This window comes from Dicentrarchus labrax, unplaced genomic scaffold, assembly GCF_905237075.1.
Source record: "Dicentrarchus labrax unplaced genomic scaffold, dlabrax2021, whole genome shotgun sequence".
NCBI classification, from domain to species: domain Eukaryota; kingdom Metazoa; phylum Chordata; class Actinopteri; family Moronidae; genus Dicentrarchus; species Dicentrarchus labrax.
Genome location: NW_026136715.1, coordinates 18,457,538 through 18,476,225, shown reverse-complemented (window position 1 = coordinate 18,476,225; position 18,688 = coordinate 18,457,538). Strand labels below are relative to the sequence as shown.

At 40.6% G+C, this 18,688-nt stretch overlaps 1 protein-coding gene across 3 annotated transcripts in view; it reads right to left on the bottom strand.

Moving 5' to 3' along the window:
- Positions 1-127: 127 nt before the first annotated feature.
- Positions 128-18,688, bottom strand: part of LOC127377321 (thymocyte selection-associated high mobility group box protein TOX) — a 77,683-nt gene continuing 59,122 nt past the window's right edge. For 2 of the 3 annotated variants that reach the window (XM_051425083.1, XM_051425085.1), the window contains 5 exons: positions 8,427-8,657; positions 5,901-5,981; positions 3,462-3,860; positions 2,734-2,873; positions 128-1,822 (listed from right to left, as the gene is read on the bottom strand). In XM_051425083.1, the coding sequence (XP_051281043.1) occupies positions 1,780-1,822; positions 2,734-2,873; positions 3,462-3,860; positions 5,901-5,981; positions 8,427-8,657 (894 nt within the window). In that variant the 3' untranslated portion in view covers positions 128-1,779. The remainder of the gene's footprint in view (positions 1,823-2,733; positions 2,874-3,461; positions 3,861-5,900; positions 5,982-8,426; positions 8,658-18,688) is intronic. The other variant, XM_051425084.1, reaches the window with a different exon arrangement.

Here is an 18,688-nt window from a genome sequence, read left to right as displayed (position 1 = left end):
GAATGCAAAGTTATGTGTACCGCAGCTATCAGGTGCAACTCATCTAATTACCAATGAGTCTGTTGAGACTCAGTAACGTAAAGCACAGCCAACCGACCATCAAAATAAGTAGAGACATGCACGTCAGTTTCTCCACTTTAAACATTTTATTACAGACAAAAGAAAACAAAAGAAGTATTTGTGACACAAAATGAATCTAATGCTGGTACACTGGTTTTGCACCAACAACAATTTCTGAAAAAATATTTATTATTCTAATAATCATGGTGTTTGATCAATAATAATAATAATAATAATAATAATAATAATAATAATAATAATAATAATGCACCCTGATGAAAATAAGCCAAAATGTTACTTCATATCATTCATAAATAGATGTGAAACCTGCAACCAAATTAAATAGAATGACCATATTGTAAAACATATGATATTCAACAGAACAAAATGGGTTCTCTCATCACTGGCTTTACAAATTAAAGAAGTACATTTGGCAGGTTTATACACAAAATTAAAATCTCTACCCCCATGTCTGTCCGTCCGAAACGCAAGTCCTGCTACAGTGAAAAAAACAAAATATCTTCAGAATTTTTTTTTCTTCACAAAAAATGATAAAGATGAGTTCAACACAATCCTAAAACACCTAATAAAACTAGTCAAAAACTTTAAAACCCACTGTTATGTTTTTTTTTCTTTAGTAACATTTCACATTTAGCAACTTTTTTTTATTCACCTGTACAAGTGGTGTCGGGACTAAGGGGAGGTGGGCGGGATTACAGGTGGGAGGGGGGGTCCTTACTGACCAAGAGGAGGAGGAGCTAAAAGGAGAGGTATCAACCTTTGACCTCTTCAGTTCTGTAACGTCCTGAGGCCGTGTGAAGAGAGCGACACTCTCTATCGGAGCTCCGCCAGTTTAAAGAGGAAATGGAGCTTTTTTCAGTCCCTTCTTTCTCGTTTTGGAGAGAAACAAGACGAGTGAACACAGTTTCAACACAACTTTTAGTGTGTGTATTCCCTCACTGAATCCGCCTGCACGAAAATCACGTAACCAAACAAAAAGAATGTTAAAAAAAAAAGAAAGCAAGGGACTGCAGCTAAATACACACATAAGAGGGATCCATTTTGGTGATATTTACAATCACTCTGTGAGAAAGAAAGGAAATGAGGGAGTCCTTTACTATGGGCAAGGATGATTTACAAATGTCTTATGTGTTTGTGACTATCTTCTTTAAAATTTTACTTTGCTTTCTCTCAGTCGGGGTGTTTCAGTCTGTCCTGTAGTACATCCACCCCTGCTGAGGTGACTATATTCTAGTTTCCTGCATTAGGTTTTCTACCCAAGACCCCTACACTTTGAGTATGCTTAGAGCATTTCATCTCCCCAATGAGGGCAGTCCATGGCAAACACAGAGTAATGGAGTGAGGAGGAGAGAAAGCATCTTTAAAAAATTCAAAACAAAATGAGAAGACTTTTTCTTTTTTTGGTCTTCCTTTCCAGTATGTTGGCATGAGCTTAAAACTCACTGCCCCCGCAAAAAAAAAGGAAAGTTCACTGATAAGGGAAAAAAAAGAAAAAGCAAGAGAAGTGCCTCAGGCTTCTGGCCGATCTAAGTGCTTGGCAAATAGGTGAAGTTACTGTAGCAGTCTTTGGGATTTTCGAAATCCGTCACAAAAAAACAAAAAAAACCAAAAGAAAAACAAAATGGTGTAGAAGCTGATACATTGATGACGTTATGTTGGAAAGCTCCCTGGAGTCTGACATTTGGAGGTCTTTCAACTTCAAGTGAGGTAGAGAGGCTTGTCCCGAGGTCCCATACCGCTGCTGGGAAAGAAGAAACTATATTAATGTATGTCTTTACACATGTGAATGCAATGATGTTCTGACTAAAAGCATTTCTGTTTATCCTTCATTTTCAAAAGGAAACCCTTGTTTAAGGAAGGCCTGGCTAGAAAAGCAGTTCTAAAACGAACACAAACGCTGTCAGCAAACAACAGACAATCAATCAGTATGAAGAAAAATAGAAAAGTCAGAATTTGCAGATCACTTGCTGCCTGAAATGTCAAATACAAAGTCTGTTCTCCAGTTATCTTTACTGACACACTGAAAATAATTCAGTACCCTCCAAAACTCCAAACCACAATGATCTGACACTAAGGGAGAAGGTTTTAAGCACAGACTCAATCTACTTCAAAGAGCATCAAACATGATTTGACCCAGGCGTGATCCCATTTGACATACAGATGAATCAGCTCTAAATACAGCAGATACTGACTTCCAGCTCAGGCGCCTCTCGGAATAGCAACACCAAGTTTCAGGTGTGAGACAAAACAACATTCCTCTTGTACCTGCTTGGATAGCTTGATTCAATAAGGCAACGTGTGCTGAGTGAAACACAGGGAAACTTAATTGGATGTCACACTTTTTCTGAGCTCGGTAATAGCATTGTTCTACTGCTGCATTACTCATTTCAATTTCAAGGAGATGCTTTGCTTTAGCAGGGAAATCGCAGTTTATGATTAATACTGTCTGAGAGTCTCTGAGTGTGAAAGTGAAGTGTTTTAGCGCAACTCATTTGGAAAATGAGTAACTGTCAGACAACTACTTACTATTCTCAACAGTCAAATGTCCCAGGATGGATTTACAGAGGTGAAGACATTTTTTTTTAGCCATCATGGCTTTGACACATTCATTATTACCATAAAATAATATGGTGACTGATGTGATGAGCTCACCCGCAGTGGTTGGGTCCGCAGTCCCTGTTGCAGTACTCGCCGTCCCAGTCAGGGTTCTGGCCGTGCACTGGGTTCGGGGCCCCTGGAGACTGTGAGCCCCCGACACTGTTCTGGTAATCAGCCTGGATATGGGAAAATCCCTGTAGATCGAAGAAGAGTAGAGGAGAGAGAAAACTCTTTGAGATGGCCTGTCATTAAGAGTTTGCTGAGCCATGATAATGTATAAGGCCAATTGTTGCCAGTGGTCTTCATCAGTTGCTCCTGAGCTCAGTGAGTGGGAAAAAGGAATATCACTTTTGTCTCTCTCCATTTCCTCTCATCGCTTGTTAAAAAGGTACTCATGATCACACTTCTTGACAGCTGACATGACAACCCCCTGCTGGATTGGAGACACTGTAGGCTCAGAGGGAAAAGAGAAAATAGTCTGTTTCCCACTAAATGGGTGAAAATGTTTTTGGGCGATTGTGCTTTGCTTTTTTTTTCATTTATAAACTTAAAGCATGATTGAGGCCTGTTATACAAAACTAGATTGAATTGGGAGTTATGCCGTTTGGAAAACAGGAGCAACTGATGACAGTTATATTAATATATAGATAGATAAAAATTAAAGCATCATGTGACACAGACGGCAATATCTGTACAGTCTGGTGATAAGATGAGAAGCTTTAGCAAATGTATTCGTGTCATTATATTCATGTTTCACAGATTTTAATAATGACCAAACCGACCTGTTGGCTGAGAGGAGGGGAATGCAGAGGCGCCTGGAGCCCCATTTGGTGTGAGATGATTGGCTGTGACTGCTGCATGCGGATTGGCTGGTTGAGCAGGGAGCTCTGATGCAGGGAGAGCTGGGCGTGGGGGTGCAGAGGTGGGCTGATCTGGAAGGGAGCTGGGGGAGAGGCACTCATGCTGGGCGGCAGCATCTGGGATTGGCTGAGGGTCGGGGCCAGGGTGTGGCGGGGTGGCCCGGCATAGCTCTGGAGGTCCGACAGTGGGAAGGAGCCCGGCGGGCCCAGGTAGGGTGAGGAGGGCTGGGGGGGCACGCTGTACAGGGGCTGCTTCGGGGGCAGCAGGTGGGAGGGCTGGCTGGTCTGCTGGGCACTTTTTGGTTCAGGGTCATTGTAAGTCTGTGGACGAATAAAACAGAGTTTGGTAAGACGACGAACTTTCAATTAATGACACGTAACCTGGAACCTGAAACCCTCAGCTCATCACAATAACACACCATTCATCAAGCTCTGATCACAACACAGCCGCTGTCTTGTTTTTTAATAGTGGCATCCATTACACTTAAAGCAAAACTTCAGCCCTGACCTATGTCTTAAAGGGAAATCCAGTCATTTGTCAACCTTGGTCTTATTATAAAACAGGTACGTCAGCCAAGTTAAAAGGAAGTGTATTGTTACACTACATTGTTTGCTAAACCAGTTGCAGGGATTCTTTAAATTTTGTTGGACTCACAGACAAGGTTTTAAAAGAATAGTTTGGGAAATGCGATTATTTGCTTTCTTGCAGAGATTTGAACACTGACAGGGCTAGCTGTTTGCCCTCATTTCCATTTTTTTATGCTAAGCTAAGCTAACCCTCTCTTGGCTTCAGATCAATAATAAACAGACAGATGTGAGAGGGATCGATCTTCTCATGTATAAGTGAATGAGTAGCGCAAAGATAGTGTATCCCCTAAAATGCTCAGCTGTTCCTTTAAGATTATGTTAAATTTACTGTAGGTTTTTTAAAAGCGTGCACGCCTACTGCTTAAATCTCTAAAACAGAAGTGGTAAAAAGTTATCTTGATGAAAAGTCATAACTGGCAAAAATTTGAGAATATCACCCAGGTTGACAAATACTGGAATTTCCCTTCAAAACTTTCCTCGCTGCCTCCTCAGTCTCAATTGTGCCTAAATTCTGCTTCACTTAAGAGCTGCTTGTTTCTTGCTGTCCGATACAGTTTTCGCAGGACAGTTAACACTCAAAGCTTCTAACAGCAAATCTTTTCCCAGCATATTGATGCTGTGTAATAAGACAGTATATATTTAATATTTGGCCTGACAGCTTTCACTATTTATTTTCCACTAGTTCACACACTGACTGATGGGGTTGAGAAAGGATGCAGTGCTTTAAAGGGCAAAACACCAAAAATCACCCAAACTTCACCTTTTCTCATTTTGGACAGTATCACTCTGAGCAGGTGCAGCACCCACAAAGTACCCCACCTCCCTCTCCACCCAGCCCCACCCTCTCCAGGCCCCTATGATGAGCTGTCAGATTGCTCATCTCCAGCCATCAGTGTTGATTAGAAGGTAATGGAGCCCATTTGTATGAATAGAGCTGGGGCCGAGGTAATGATCAATAGACACCTTGACAGATAGATGGGAAAAGGAGAGGGATACACACCCACACACACCCACACATTCACACTCACACATATATGCAGGAACCCAGGCAGAGAAATGAGGCTGTTTGCCTGCAGAACAAATGGAATGACAAAAGGAATCTTCCCCACACTACATTGTGTGTTGTTAATACAAGACGGCACTAAACAATGCAATCCACAGCCCTCCTCCTTGCCTCGTGCTACTATGCTGCTGTATACAAAGACGCCATCATTCACTGGGCGAAGGGGATGTCATAGATCTGAATTAGCAGGAAAGTGTCAGAGGTGGAAACAGCAGCAAAGTCTATGATTGCTTGCGTTGAATTGGAAGTACTTCCGGTTGTAGATGATGAGATGGAGGAAATCGATGATCTAATGCATGACACAGGTGTCTGCTGGTGAGGGATAAATTTAGGGTTTGTATTCTCTAAACATAAATATAAAACAGACGTCAGTCTGAGATCTTGTATAGCACATGAGAGCTCAATCATTTTCCATCCTCCATCCCTAATAGATGTTATGGCCATATGCTTGTGCGCTCCGATTGGCTGACCCCTCCCCCAACTATATCACCATACCAACTACAATCCCCAACCCCCAACATCTGCACCCTATGGAAATCAGGTATTGTTCCAAATAAGGCTTGCTGTTTTTGCATCAGATGCCCCCACCCATTCCACCACCACCACCACCACCACCTTATCCTAAGGAAGCCCCGCCCAGCCCATTAGCAAGGATTTTCCATCCAATCCATCAACAGTCTAAGCCAGGGCCTGTGTGTCATAAGTGTTACCTTGGAAACCAGACTGGCTCGGTACGCGGCCAAGGCTTTCAGGTACTCTTTCTTAGCCGCCTCGGTTTTCCTCTTGTACCCCTGTGAAGAAAAAAAACCAACAACAAATCAAAACAAGAAGCTTTGGGTAAGAGGAGAGGTTGACATGCTCATAAATGTGCAGACACACATATCTATCTTTCAATACACACACACACTTTCTTAAACACATCATGCACACACACACACACACACACACACACACACACACACACACACACACACACACACACACACACACACACACACAGATCCTTAATGTTTCTCTTTCCATCAGAACCAATGGTACAGAACACCTCTATTTCCTCATCACGGCACTAAAACTCCCTCATCTCAATGTGTCTCCCTCTATTGTAGCAACACATCATTTCCATTCCAATCCACCTAGAGAAATGAACTGGAACCTCTCTCTCTCTCTCTCCTTTTAACTCCACAATAACACTCCTATCAGCATACTGACATTAGCGATACACCAGAATGGTTGTTGTCATTTGGCACATTAGGATACAATCCCTGCCTTTGTATGAGTTTTGTTTGAAACTGCCTTCCATATTGTTACAGTGATAGTTACAAACCTCTGCTGCTGCTGTGTGCAGTGTTTTTGCATAAAGAATGTGGCTTTGTGAGTGCATATGAATGTGTGTTTTCTCATGTGCGTTTTTAAACGCAGGTATTATTTTGCGGGCAATGTTTGTGTAGTGTCTGAAAATAGGGCTATAGCTATAAGGGCCATAGCCAAAATCATCTATTCATTGTCTATTATGGAAAGTATTTATAGATTGTACATTACATTGTAGATTACATTGAGTATTTTTTTGTTTTTACACTTGTGCTGTTCTGAGCACTGGTAAAAATTATTTTAACTATTTAATTTAACACCTAACTCAAAGAAAACTGAAAGAAATATGTTGATTCTACAAAATCACAAGCAGCCGTGATGAAGAACTTTTCCCTGAATAAAATAGTGTAAAACTGGCAGAAATGTCATTAAAATCAAGAAATATCTGATCAAAGAATAAGTAATTATAAATCTGATTATACCATCTTTTGTTACTTGACAGTTTTCGATGCTTGACTACAGACACACCGTAGTTTCCCCTGTCCTATTTCTGTGTGCCACAGAACTGATGCCCCACACCAAAAAGAAACAGTTTGAAAAATACAGTGCTTTTAAATACACATCATATACTTAAACCCTGTCTTTACACACTGTCCTTTCTTAATAGTAAACCTTCCTTGTCCCAAGACAATTGATAATAAGCAAAGGAAGCTAACAACTCTAGTTTCTCTTTGCAAAATCATCATGAACTCCTCTAACTCCATCATCATTAGCATTTCCTACCTGTTACTGCTGAGCTGGAGATGACGTTAAATAGCAACAAAAACAACAGACTACTCTTCCTGGATAGCCGAGATGCCCTTCAGCTAAATCCAAGGACAAGATGATAGTGAGGGGGGGGATCACTAATTCTGTATTCTAGGCAGGATCAAAATAGCAGGCGAGAGATATAAATAAAGAGAGAGGAAATGAGAACTTCACACATCCTTGCTTGTCAGAGGGCCAATGAAGATGCATGGTGTGGAGGCACCAGCTATGGAGGCTGGAGGGACACAGGAAGTGTGGACCGTACCTGAGCCTGGAGCTTTGTGGGAGTCTTGTTTTGGCAGAGAAGATGGTTTTCACTTTTTCCACTATATTTTTGGAAAATCCTTTTTAGTTTTGATGGACACTGCACTACTAAGAAAAACTAAGAGAAGACGCCTTTGCATGACGTTTGAGGGTTTATGGGTTTGTATATTTATTGTTATCTGATTGTTTGCTTTTGCAGGGGTGCACTAGTCTGTGGGTATGAGCCCATTTACCCACTGCAAAACATAATCAGTCCTAGACTCTGGAAATCTCCCCAGGTGTGTACATTTTTCCCATACTGACCAATTCTTGCCTGTAAAATGTGCAACTTTGTTGGTCTCAGACTGTTTTACAGACTGCTGTTGCACAGTATACTACCCCACCCCGTCCTTCATTTGCTTTGCTAGAATTAAATTTAGAAAGAAAATCATTTTTATGAGAGTCAAGGGAATGGGGATAAACGGATGGATTACCTTTAGAAAGAGAAGAACTAGCTCATTAAGGTGAGCTGTATCTCACAGCAATGTTCTGGTAATTACACAGTACATAATGGCAGAGAAAGGCTGCCCGCCTGCTGCAGCACACATGCCATCTACTGGTTGGACCAGAATGTATGCATGTGACTGTATATATGTGTGTTTGCATCAGTGTATTTGCATGTATGTGTGTAAGCATAGAAAATGTATGCAAAAGTTTACATACATATTTGCGGACATGTTCTTTTTTTTGCTAGTCAACAACATATATGTTGACAGTGCAGTTAATGCTATGGTCTAAAAAACTGTCTCTCCTTTAGCTAATCCTGTTTCCACATCCATTTTATTGTTTCAAATATTCCAGACCAACATGTTTTGTACCTGCTTTTGTTCCTCTCCTAGGCTGTCCCACATGGAGGCCACGATCTTGGAGACGTCCCCGAAGGTGGCGTTGGGGTTTTGGCCCTTGATGGCAGCCTGGGTGTCTCTGAAGAAGAGCGCGTACGCTGACACAGGTTTCTGTGGCTCGTTGGGGTCCTTCTTCTTCTTCTTTTTTTGAGGTTTGGGTTTGGGCTTCATCATTTCTGCTGAGGCCCGCTTCTCACTGCTTATCTGGGGGCAGAAACAGGGATGGAGAGAAGAGAGAGAAAAAGAGACGAAGACGTTGCTGGTCATAAATCAGTCGATGAAAATACTGTAACTCTTTTGCTGTAGCTACTGCAGAAAGAAGCTTGAGGAGTCCTTCAATGATGCATCGACTAGATGAGATTTTTTTCAAGGTTAAATAACCATCATTAACCACTGTGGACATGACGCTCAGCATAAATAAAATAACTAAATAGAACATTCAATGAACGAGGGCAGTTCTGCGAAGAGCAGACGTGGCTTCTTCTGAGAAGAGAAAACAGATCAATTTACGGACATGGGTGAATGAAGACTAACAGGACGTCAGTGAGACAGGTTAGCCTCTGGGGTGTAGAAGGGGTTGGTTCAGGAGAAACTGGCCAAACATGGGATGAGGAGACAGAGTCCTGGGCTAATTAAAACCTCATTGTTAGCAGTTCCACTTGGTTTCATGTTGGTAAGACTTTATCAGCTGTTAAATCGCTGGATTCATGGATATATTCTGGTTTCCTTTCAATCTTTATTCTCTTTCATGTAGATCAGAAATAATTCAATTCCACTTTCTGGGGAAACCACAAAAAAAAAGGATTAAATCTATATTTTTCATAAGATGCACCCGGTTTGTCAACAATAACACACTGCAATCTCACTACATTTTCAGGCGGCAAAAATGGCTCACATCTGTGTGATGCACTCGATCCAATACACATGAATACATTTTCATTTTCCGTGCAGGGCTTTGACGGGGAGTCAAATCCAGGTCACCTGATCCTGGTTGTGATTCTATATGGAAATTGCCTTCTTTGCTGAGGAGAGAACACATCAAGCACAGGAGAAAGAGGGAGAGGAAAGGGAGTCGGGAGGGAGGGAGAGAGAGAGAGAGAGAGAGAGAGAGAGAGCGAGAGAGAGAGAGAGAGAGAGAGAGAAAGAATGATAAAGAGAAAGAGAGAGAAGAGGTGCAGCTGAGGGAGGATGGCGAGGAAGAAGTGACGGCTTGATGTTGCCATTAGTATCGGAGGAACATCAGTTAACCTGATTTCTTGGTTGCTATAAAGGCAGGAAAAAACAATCCAATTTCCATCCATATAATAGAAGATATAATGACATACTGAATATATAATGATATACATTGGTATTATGTCAAATGAAGGATATTTATGTGCACTATTTACGGTTGAGGGGTTATGGAGAGTTACTCAAATGTTGTTAGGGGCTTTCAGTGAAGTGAGACTGAACTCTTTTTTTTTTGGCGAAGAGAGCCAATCTCTGAGGCCAAGTTTCTATTTCATCAGGTTGCATTTTAGAAATTTTAAACAGCTTTGAATGTTCTCTTTCATGATCCACTGATCCTGGGTTTCAGTGTTAAAACTCAGCAGGAGGGAGAACAAACCATGAAAAAGATTTGTCCCTGCGCGAGTATCAAACAGCAACTTGAGGACATTTAAAGACGTTCACATCCATCTAATGCATACTTATCACGGGATTAAGCAGCAGCCATGTTTCCCCCTTTAACTGTCAATTGGAAAACAAGAAATGACTGCCTTTGAAAATCGCATTGTTTCAGCAAAAGCATTTGCAGCCAAACAACACACTGTATTCCACACAGCATGAAATTAACTAATCAAAATTCAAGGTCCAGGAGCACATTTGGCAGCTAAAGAAAAACTTCAAAATGGCTTTTGTGGTGTGCGGAAATGAATGGATGTTCTCATTCAGGGTGATGTGAAAGTATTGCTTGTCTATTTCACAGCTTACAGGTAATTTTTTTGTGTGTGTGTGAGTACACCCGGTTTCATTAAAAAATAATCATCCCTCACTTTTAGGCAATGAGGCAGAAGACAGGCATTTGAAACGACATCTGTTCCACCCGAGCCTTTGAAGTGAAAATAGAATAAACTGAAGGTAGAGCTAATGGAATGACAAAATAGAAAAAAAAGAAGGCTAAATAATCTCCAGGAAAATTCACGTGTATTCACACAAAGGAAAGAGTGATGACACTCAACAGCTTGCAGCTACATGCAATCAACCGGGGGAACAAGGGGCATATTCTTTTATTTATTTTTTTATTTCCTTCTCTTATTGTACAAGACTCATGTTTGTGAACGTATAGGAGGCTGACAGAGGAATATAAAATATCAATGAAAGACTGAAAAGAATACAGATGAAAAATGAATGAAGGGATGTCTCAACATGCCTACAAGCCTACAATAAACCAAAACTATACTACAGAATAATGTCGTTACCTTCAGTGACAGCATGAGAGGACAAGTCCACCCTTAGACACGTTGTTTTTGCTTTCATTTTCTCTCAACTTGTCTAATCAGCATCTTCCTACATTTCCCAGAATACCTTCAGAAAAAAACCCATGAGTGGGCGTGAACTTCTCTGAAAAAAAGGCTGATTAAAAAAAACTCATAATGTATTTTAGCATGATTTTATCTTACCAAGAAACATCTACATTAGAAGATTAAACTTGTTTTCAAGATAACTATTCTTGATTTTGCTATGTAAGATATACAGTCTATTTTTGGGCTAATAAGTGAATTGTCTGGCAATTCCCAAACATCTATTAAGAGGAAACTACTAAGGCTTTAGCACATGTTTCAAGAAGCAGACAGGCACAGTCTTCACTGCAAAATGTATTTATCTACAGTAAGAAAGGCTAATAATTATCACATTCGTCACACAAAGACAAAAAAAGCTTTACTACTTACATCAAGTCTCAAGCGACCTGATTTTTAAGCTAGTTAAGTCTCTTTCTTAGCTCCTTGGCAGATTTTTGTTGATCGATGATAGCTATTTTTGTTTGTTTCTAGGAGGGGATGACTGCAGTGGTTCTGTGGAGATTACCAGAATAAAGTTCATATCAGATACTGGTTATTATATCTATTATTATACTGTATAAATATTGTAACCAGTCGTTACTTTTGTGTCTTCCTCTTTCCCTTAATCACAAACACATTCATCAGAGTGGTTTTACTTGCTGGCTTTACAAATTATTGAAGTGGATAAACAAATATCAACCACGTATCAACTGTACAATATCAAGCTTATTTTCCTTGGTTTTCTCATTCAGGTGCGGAGAACAGTAATTATTATGACAGCTGTTGTTGTCAGTTGAGAAAAATACAGTCACATCCCTTATTCATAACGCAACATCTTGTGGCTGCATTGCATTCTGGTCTATTTTCTGATACTGTCAGTGGAGAGATTGGTATCTGGTCCTCTTCTCGATGGATTTCTCCCTGTGTTGACTGTGTTAATGCAAAATGGTGAGGCTGTACAGTAGCTCTTCTGATTCTGATGTGCTGACACTGGATCCTGATGTTTACCATTCGTATTTCAGACTGTTGCGCATTTATCTCCTGTCTTACAACACTGTAGTTGTGCTGGAGATATCGCGATGTGACATGATATAATTGTGTCTGGCCAGACATCCACAGTAAAAGGAAAAATACATATATACCCTCCTAAATAATAGACTGGAAGTTATTATAGGACTTTCCTGTATTTTGGGAAGCCATCCCCTGTACAAAGATGTCCTAATCAACCAGTAACCAGCTTCCAAGTCACTGAGGAAAAGGCTCAATTTCGTGATTAATAATCACTATTTCAACTACAATACACATGAGCGTCACATGAGTCTTCAGAATTTACAGACCATGTTCTTATAGAGACGTAAATACTGTGGCAATATATTATAATTTTAATATATATTGTCATTACAATGTCTTAATTTTTCAATACCATACCATGAAAAATATAATATGTGTTTTTTAACAAAAACAAAACATTTAACAAAGCCAAAATGTTCTCAAATGTTATCTATGCAGCCATTCAGGAACTTTGCCTGAGTAAAATGTCTAAAATTGGCAACATTCAGATCCAAACCAGCAACTTCCTAATCACAGATAAAGGAAAGACAACTGTGAATCTGAGCAAATAGTCGATGCCAGTTTTCGATGTTTAGTGCTATGTACACATTTTGGTCTGTACAGAGAAAGTATTGAGGTTCAATACCCTGCCTTAGCCATGAGGCCAGAAGATATATAATTCTCTCCTTTTTGGACACTGCCTCACTTTACAGAGCAGATCGACACTGATGTTGAAAATAAAAAGCATTTTCACTTAGCTATATTTTAAAGACCACAATGTAGAGATGGCCAAAAACAGCAAATGGCTGTTGCTAGGTGAGACCACCATGTCCTGTACAGAGCAGTAGAGTCTAAATATATGTTGTACACAGCTTTCTAGTTTACTAAAGAGTGAACTATAGTGTCAGCCTTAGCTTGCTCATCCCATCAGCGTTTCTGTTGTCTGAGAGAGAGAGAGAGAGAGAGAGAGAGAGAGAGAGAGAGAGAGAGAGAGGGGGAGGGGAAAGGGATTGAAGGGGTTGTGGATATGGGGAGAGAGATAGGGAGGAGGGGGTAGCTGTAATTCTGAATGGACAGCACTGCACTGGCAAGACAAGATTAGAATTGACAGCCTGATAACTGCGTCACTATCAAAACAGCAGAGACAGAAAGAGATAGAGAGAAGGAGGAAGAATGAGGAAGTGAGGGAGAGTGAGAGAGGGGTGGAGAGTGTGAGATGCAAAAGAAAAAGAGTTGATGTAGACAGAGCAGATAAAAGGAGGAGGGGAAGTGGAGTGATGTAGAGAGAAGAGGGTTGATAACAAAAAGAAGGACGGGCGCAGATGCAGAGACCGACAGAGTTTAAAATACATGAAAATTAGACAATAAAACGAGGTAATTGTATGGGAGAGTATAAAAGTGTTTGTCCAATCACAGTCTCCTGAATATATGCATCATCATCATCATCATCATATGCACTGAGCAGCAAAGTGGAGAGTGCTGCATGGTGTATCGATTTCAAAAGGCCATAAAAACAAACAGGAACTACTCAGAGGTGATGCACTGATACACTTTCTCTTTACAGTGATGGTCATTACATCAAAGCATGATGCAGATACTGAGCACAACACTAAATCAAATCTGAATACCATCCACTTCCAAAGTGTATAGCACTTCCATGGATTTCAAGCCAAACAACTGTATAATGGGGGAAATACACACAGCACTGTGTTCTACAGTTTGTGATACAGGGTTAGTGTGCAAGCATCAACACAGGAGTACATGATAAGGCCATTTCTACATGCTAGTTTTTACAGGAATCGAATGTGTGCATGTACACTGTCTTGAAGAATGAGACCAAGTACAAGTGCTACTCTGCCGCTGACGGTGATACAGAGGGGGCTTTTTTAAAACAGCACTTCAGCATCAATCAAAGGGTACCACTCTTTGATTGATGATGTGAAACAATCTTTGATCAAGGACTCAGAAAAAAGCCAATAAAAGTGGTTTTTATCTAGGATACTTCAATAACGAGACCACATTTAGCATTGTTTTCTCAGTATGTAGTAACTGTTATCTTAAGAGCGGACTTGATCGGCTTTATTTTAGCTGATAATGATCCATTAAAATATGCCCGGATTATCAGCTAATATTAGCCACCATAAGCTAAAATACCAGACCAAGTAGAGCTGTAGCAGCAAAAGCCTTCAGTGTAATATATAGAGCAAGCATGCATCATTCTTAAACCTCCATTTACTGATTTTTTTTTTACCACTGTTTCCGTCCATGTGATGAATTTAAGTCCAATATTTAATCACTTGGATCTGTTGTGCTCTTCAGCAAATACTAAAGGGAAATATCTGTCTCTCTAGCTGCTCAATGCTCCATTATGTTCACCCGTCACCAACATTGGCTCTGCTGTTGTTTGGTGCTGAGCAGGTAGTGTGCTGCGGGCTTTTACAGCTTTTTAGCTTAAGGTGCTTCCTGCAAACAAAAATGATGCTGACGAGAGTAAACCAAAACAGTAAAGTTATGGATAAAAAAACAAAAACAATGATGGAAAGATGCTATCAAGCTCTACAGAGCTAAGTGGAACCAAAGTCTGGTGATGGCACTCGATGGGTTTGTCACTACATGCGACCAGTTTCACATACAAGTGTGAATGTGATCCATCGTTTATATAAAAATATTCATTAACATCAACATTAGTCTCAATGTAAATGGATCTCAACAAAAAGTAACACCAACCCAGGTGAAAGGATGTAGAGCTCAAACTAAACATGGCACATAATGCTCAGTTGGTTAAAGCTACTGTATACTAATATATATTTTTTAAAATATATTTTAAAGTCGCTGACCAAAGAAATAATGATAATTGTAAAAAAAAAAGTACATGTGGAACAGTGGACTAGATCTCTTCAACAGTACAAGCACGAACCTCTCCACACCAGCATACTGGAGCTTAGTGCAGCTGTTACAGACTCTAAGCCTTTGTGGGTTTATAAATAGATAAATGGCCATGGTTAGAGAAGCAGCAGTGAGAATAATGTAATTTCAAGATGCCATATATAATTTTTCTACAATTTTCACCACCAGCTGTAACTTGCAGCCTTAAGGAAAAAGCAGGCTTCTGTAGGTTGTATAGTGCAACAAAAATATCAGAACAAAAAGTGATTGTGGCTCACGTCTTTCATGAGTGGCTACAAAGTCAGCTGGTTTAAAAATGTAAAAGCATGTTTGTCAACTGAATCATCCATCCAGTTGTTATGTGCAGCTTGTAAGGATGCAGGCAGAAACGTATGATGAATGATGAATACTATGCAGACTGTTTTTCCAGACAACATCGTGTTTTTAAAATCACTTATGGTTATGATTCTCTACCTGGCTGAATGATCTGATGAGAATACATGCTGGAGTAGGTTTTGAGAAAGAGTAAGCAAGTCTTTGTTAAGTTTCCATAATTAGGGTACGGGATCATATGGGCTTACATTTTGGTTTTTATTACATGCATTTATTTAGATATTGGTTTCACCTTGCATTTCAAAGTGCCCCTGTGACTAATGCTGTCAAGATTGCGGCCTTAAAAAATGTTGGCAGGCAAGATGAGAATGTAAACAAAGCTGTTTGAGATCTGAATGAATCCAAACTCAGACTGCCTCTAGATGCCATGAATAGAAATCAAAATACAAGATGCTTGTTAAAATTCTTACATCCTGTTTTAATACTAAACGTGCGATAGTCAACTTAAACTACAAGTTCCTATAAATTCTTTATTTCTTATCCTTCCTGTCAATTATTTTACAATCATCCCTGTGTTAGTCCTGTCTTCATGTATTCCCATCATCCATTTCGTTGACGAATTAAAATATGTCTTAAAGTATATACTGTGCCCTCCTCATCTGGAAGCGATTACAGCTCCATGTCAGACTGCCCATCTGTAAGCAATGAGTAGGACTGCATGTCAAAGCCGCCGCACAGATCTCTGAGTAGAACCAGGCACTTGTCCAGAGAGCAGCTCTCATCAAATAAAAATACAGCCCGGCCCAAACAATAATGAACCGGAAGTGCCGATTCATGGCTGTGATCTAAAAGACATGAAAGGACATCAGTGGGAATTGCATAGAACTGATCCATAAAGAACCCATTATGGAATTTGTATCCAGTTCTGATACCATGCCATTACAAATATACAAGGTCTTTATGATGTGGAGTATTTCATTAGTGTTTGCAGACATGCAGACTTGCACTACTGAGCTGGCAATGTGGATTTGATTTTAACCAATATTCCTATTGCAGATATTTTAATTCAAACTCGAGCCCAAAGCCATTGCTGAACTAAGCCGCATGATTTATCTGACTCTGGGAAATGACTGACAGCTCTGAGGAGCTCCTCCCTACAAGCTCTGCCTAACAGCACTGGACCTACTTAATCAGCCTAAATTGCAAAGTCGAGGCCCTTGTATTTGGTAATGTGGTGAAAACAGTGGCAAGTGAGAGCTAATTAGATTAACGGTACTTTAACGAGCTGTTGGAGGGGCCCCCGCAGATTGGATTTTAATAAATAGTGGCAAAAGCATCTGCTCTGCACTTCCTGGCTCTGCTGGCATCCTAATTGGCCCCAGTGGGTTGCTGTAGCTCAGCACAGTGCAATTTAAGAGGGGGGGGCAAAATGCTTATCTTCAGTCCAGGTAAGTCTGGGAAACGAAATAAAATAGTCTTTATCATTGTAAGGCTTCACAGGCAAGGCTTTATCAACATTAATACAACACTAATACAATTCCTAAGACTTTTATCTCCATAGAACATCCACAAAATATCCACAAAGCAGGAAGAGAGAATAAAACAGATTTGGACATATTCATCTTTTCCTATTGTGCGTTCCCATGATGAGGTCTTTGTAGAGGCAACAGCATAGAAAGGAAAAAACAATTAATCAAACATGAATGAGCGACCATAGCAGGGTTATTTCCATAGCAACAGCCCGAGGGGACAACTTGAACCCTTTAATGTGAACTGGTGATGTCTCTTTGTAAACATCTGCGCAGCGGGGGGAGAAAGCCAATGAGAGAGCCTGGCAACAGAGGCATCACAGGGCAGCAACCTCTTGGTAACAATCGAAGTTTCCATTATCTAGTGTTGAAAGGACCTTAAAAGTGCTCTGAAATATTGTATTCAGGAGCATTTGAAGTTGATAAGCGTCTTTGTACTAGAGCTGTTAAGTGTCCAAAAACATTGAGGTAGTTTACTGCACAGCTCAAAAACAACATGCAAATGATCAGGAAAAAGTGAACTGACACCAAAGCCATTTATACAAACACATTTTTTGAAGTTATTCCTCTTACATCAGGCAACAATTCACAGTCATAATCTCTCTCACACTCATGTCTTATGCAACCTGCAACCAGTAGGCTCTTTCAGCCTCCAGCTGTGACCAACAGTAGGCAGCATGCAAGTGCACAAACAAGTACAAACAGCTATTATCAAGGGTTGCTTGTTGGTGGCCATAAAGGCACAAGACTAATTGTCATGTCACTAGTCACTAGTAAGGGGACGGGGCTGTGGGGGATAGTTGTCAAAGCAATTGGTTTTCATTGTCTGTTAATGTAAAAATACACAAAACTCCTCACATTTAAGGCAAGCATAAGAGTAAGACATGAGCTGAAGAGAAAAAGCGAAAGTCTTGTGCACAAAGCTCACAAAGTAACCTGATTGCAGCCTAAAAATGACAAGAGCAGCATCAAATATACAGTAGCAGAATAGTAATTCAGTCAACCACAATGGTCTCAGCATGTCAAAGGGAACAAGAACAGCCTATAGTTCTCAGTGGTCCAAGCTCAAGTCAACAATCCCATTCACTAATCTTCAATCAGAGTGAAATGCACAAGAACAAGCCAAGCCAGTCTTTAAAAGCTCTACAAGATGTGCAGTGAATAAGGACTTTTTTTGCTTTCCCTCAGTGCTGCAACAACTGGGCAGTATGTGGAGCCTGGCAGCACCACCGCTGGCAGGAGCAGGTATCCGTAACCCTCTTACAAACACTCTTGTCCCAAACCTCAGTGGTTCCTTGTGCGAGAGTAATGGCTTCTTTGCACTGGGCTGCGCTGTGCTATTGTAGAATCACAGAGCGGTTAATTGAAACAAATGACTCTAATAATGCGACATTATCCCCACAGGCTGGCTTTGTGGTGGGCCTAATTAGCGTTGCGGTGGTGGTGAGGAGGACGAGTCACCACGCTGATCCCTCAAAGGAAGCAGCCGAGGCCCCCTTTTAAGTGGGCAGTACAGGATTCTCCTTTTTTCAGCGTGTAAGGGTGCAGGGCTTTTTCAACACCAGCGTGGTAAATGTAAACATGTTTAGTCACCCCCGGGTCCCTCCGAGTGTGAGTGCCGCTCTGTTAGGCACTGTGCTGAGGCTGCTTTTCCTTTCCCGCTCTTCCACCCTTCCTGACTGAGCCAGCTCGAAAGCTTTGAGGTCAGAACAAACAAACAAATGGCTATTTTCATTACCAAATTTGATTAGGGCTGCAATTTAAGATACATTTCTTTGTTGATGAAACTGTAGATTAGTTTTTTTTCAATAATCATTTAATAATCTGGTCTTCAAAATGTCAGAACATAGTGATGAATGCCAGTGCCAATTGCAAATTGGTTGTTTTGTCCAACCAA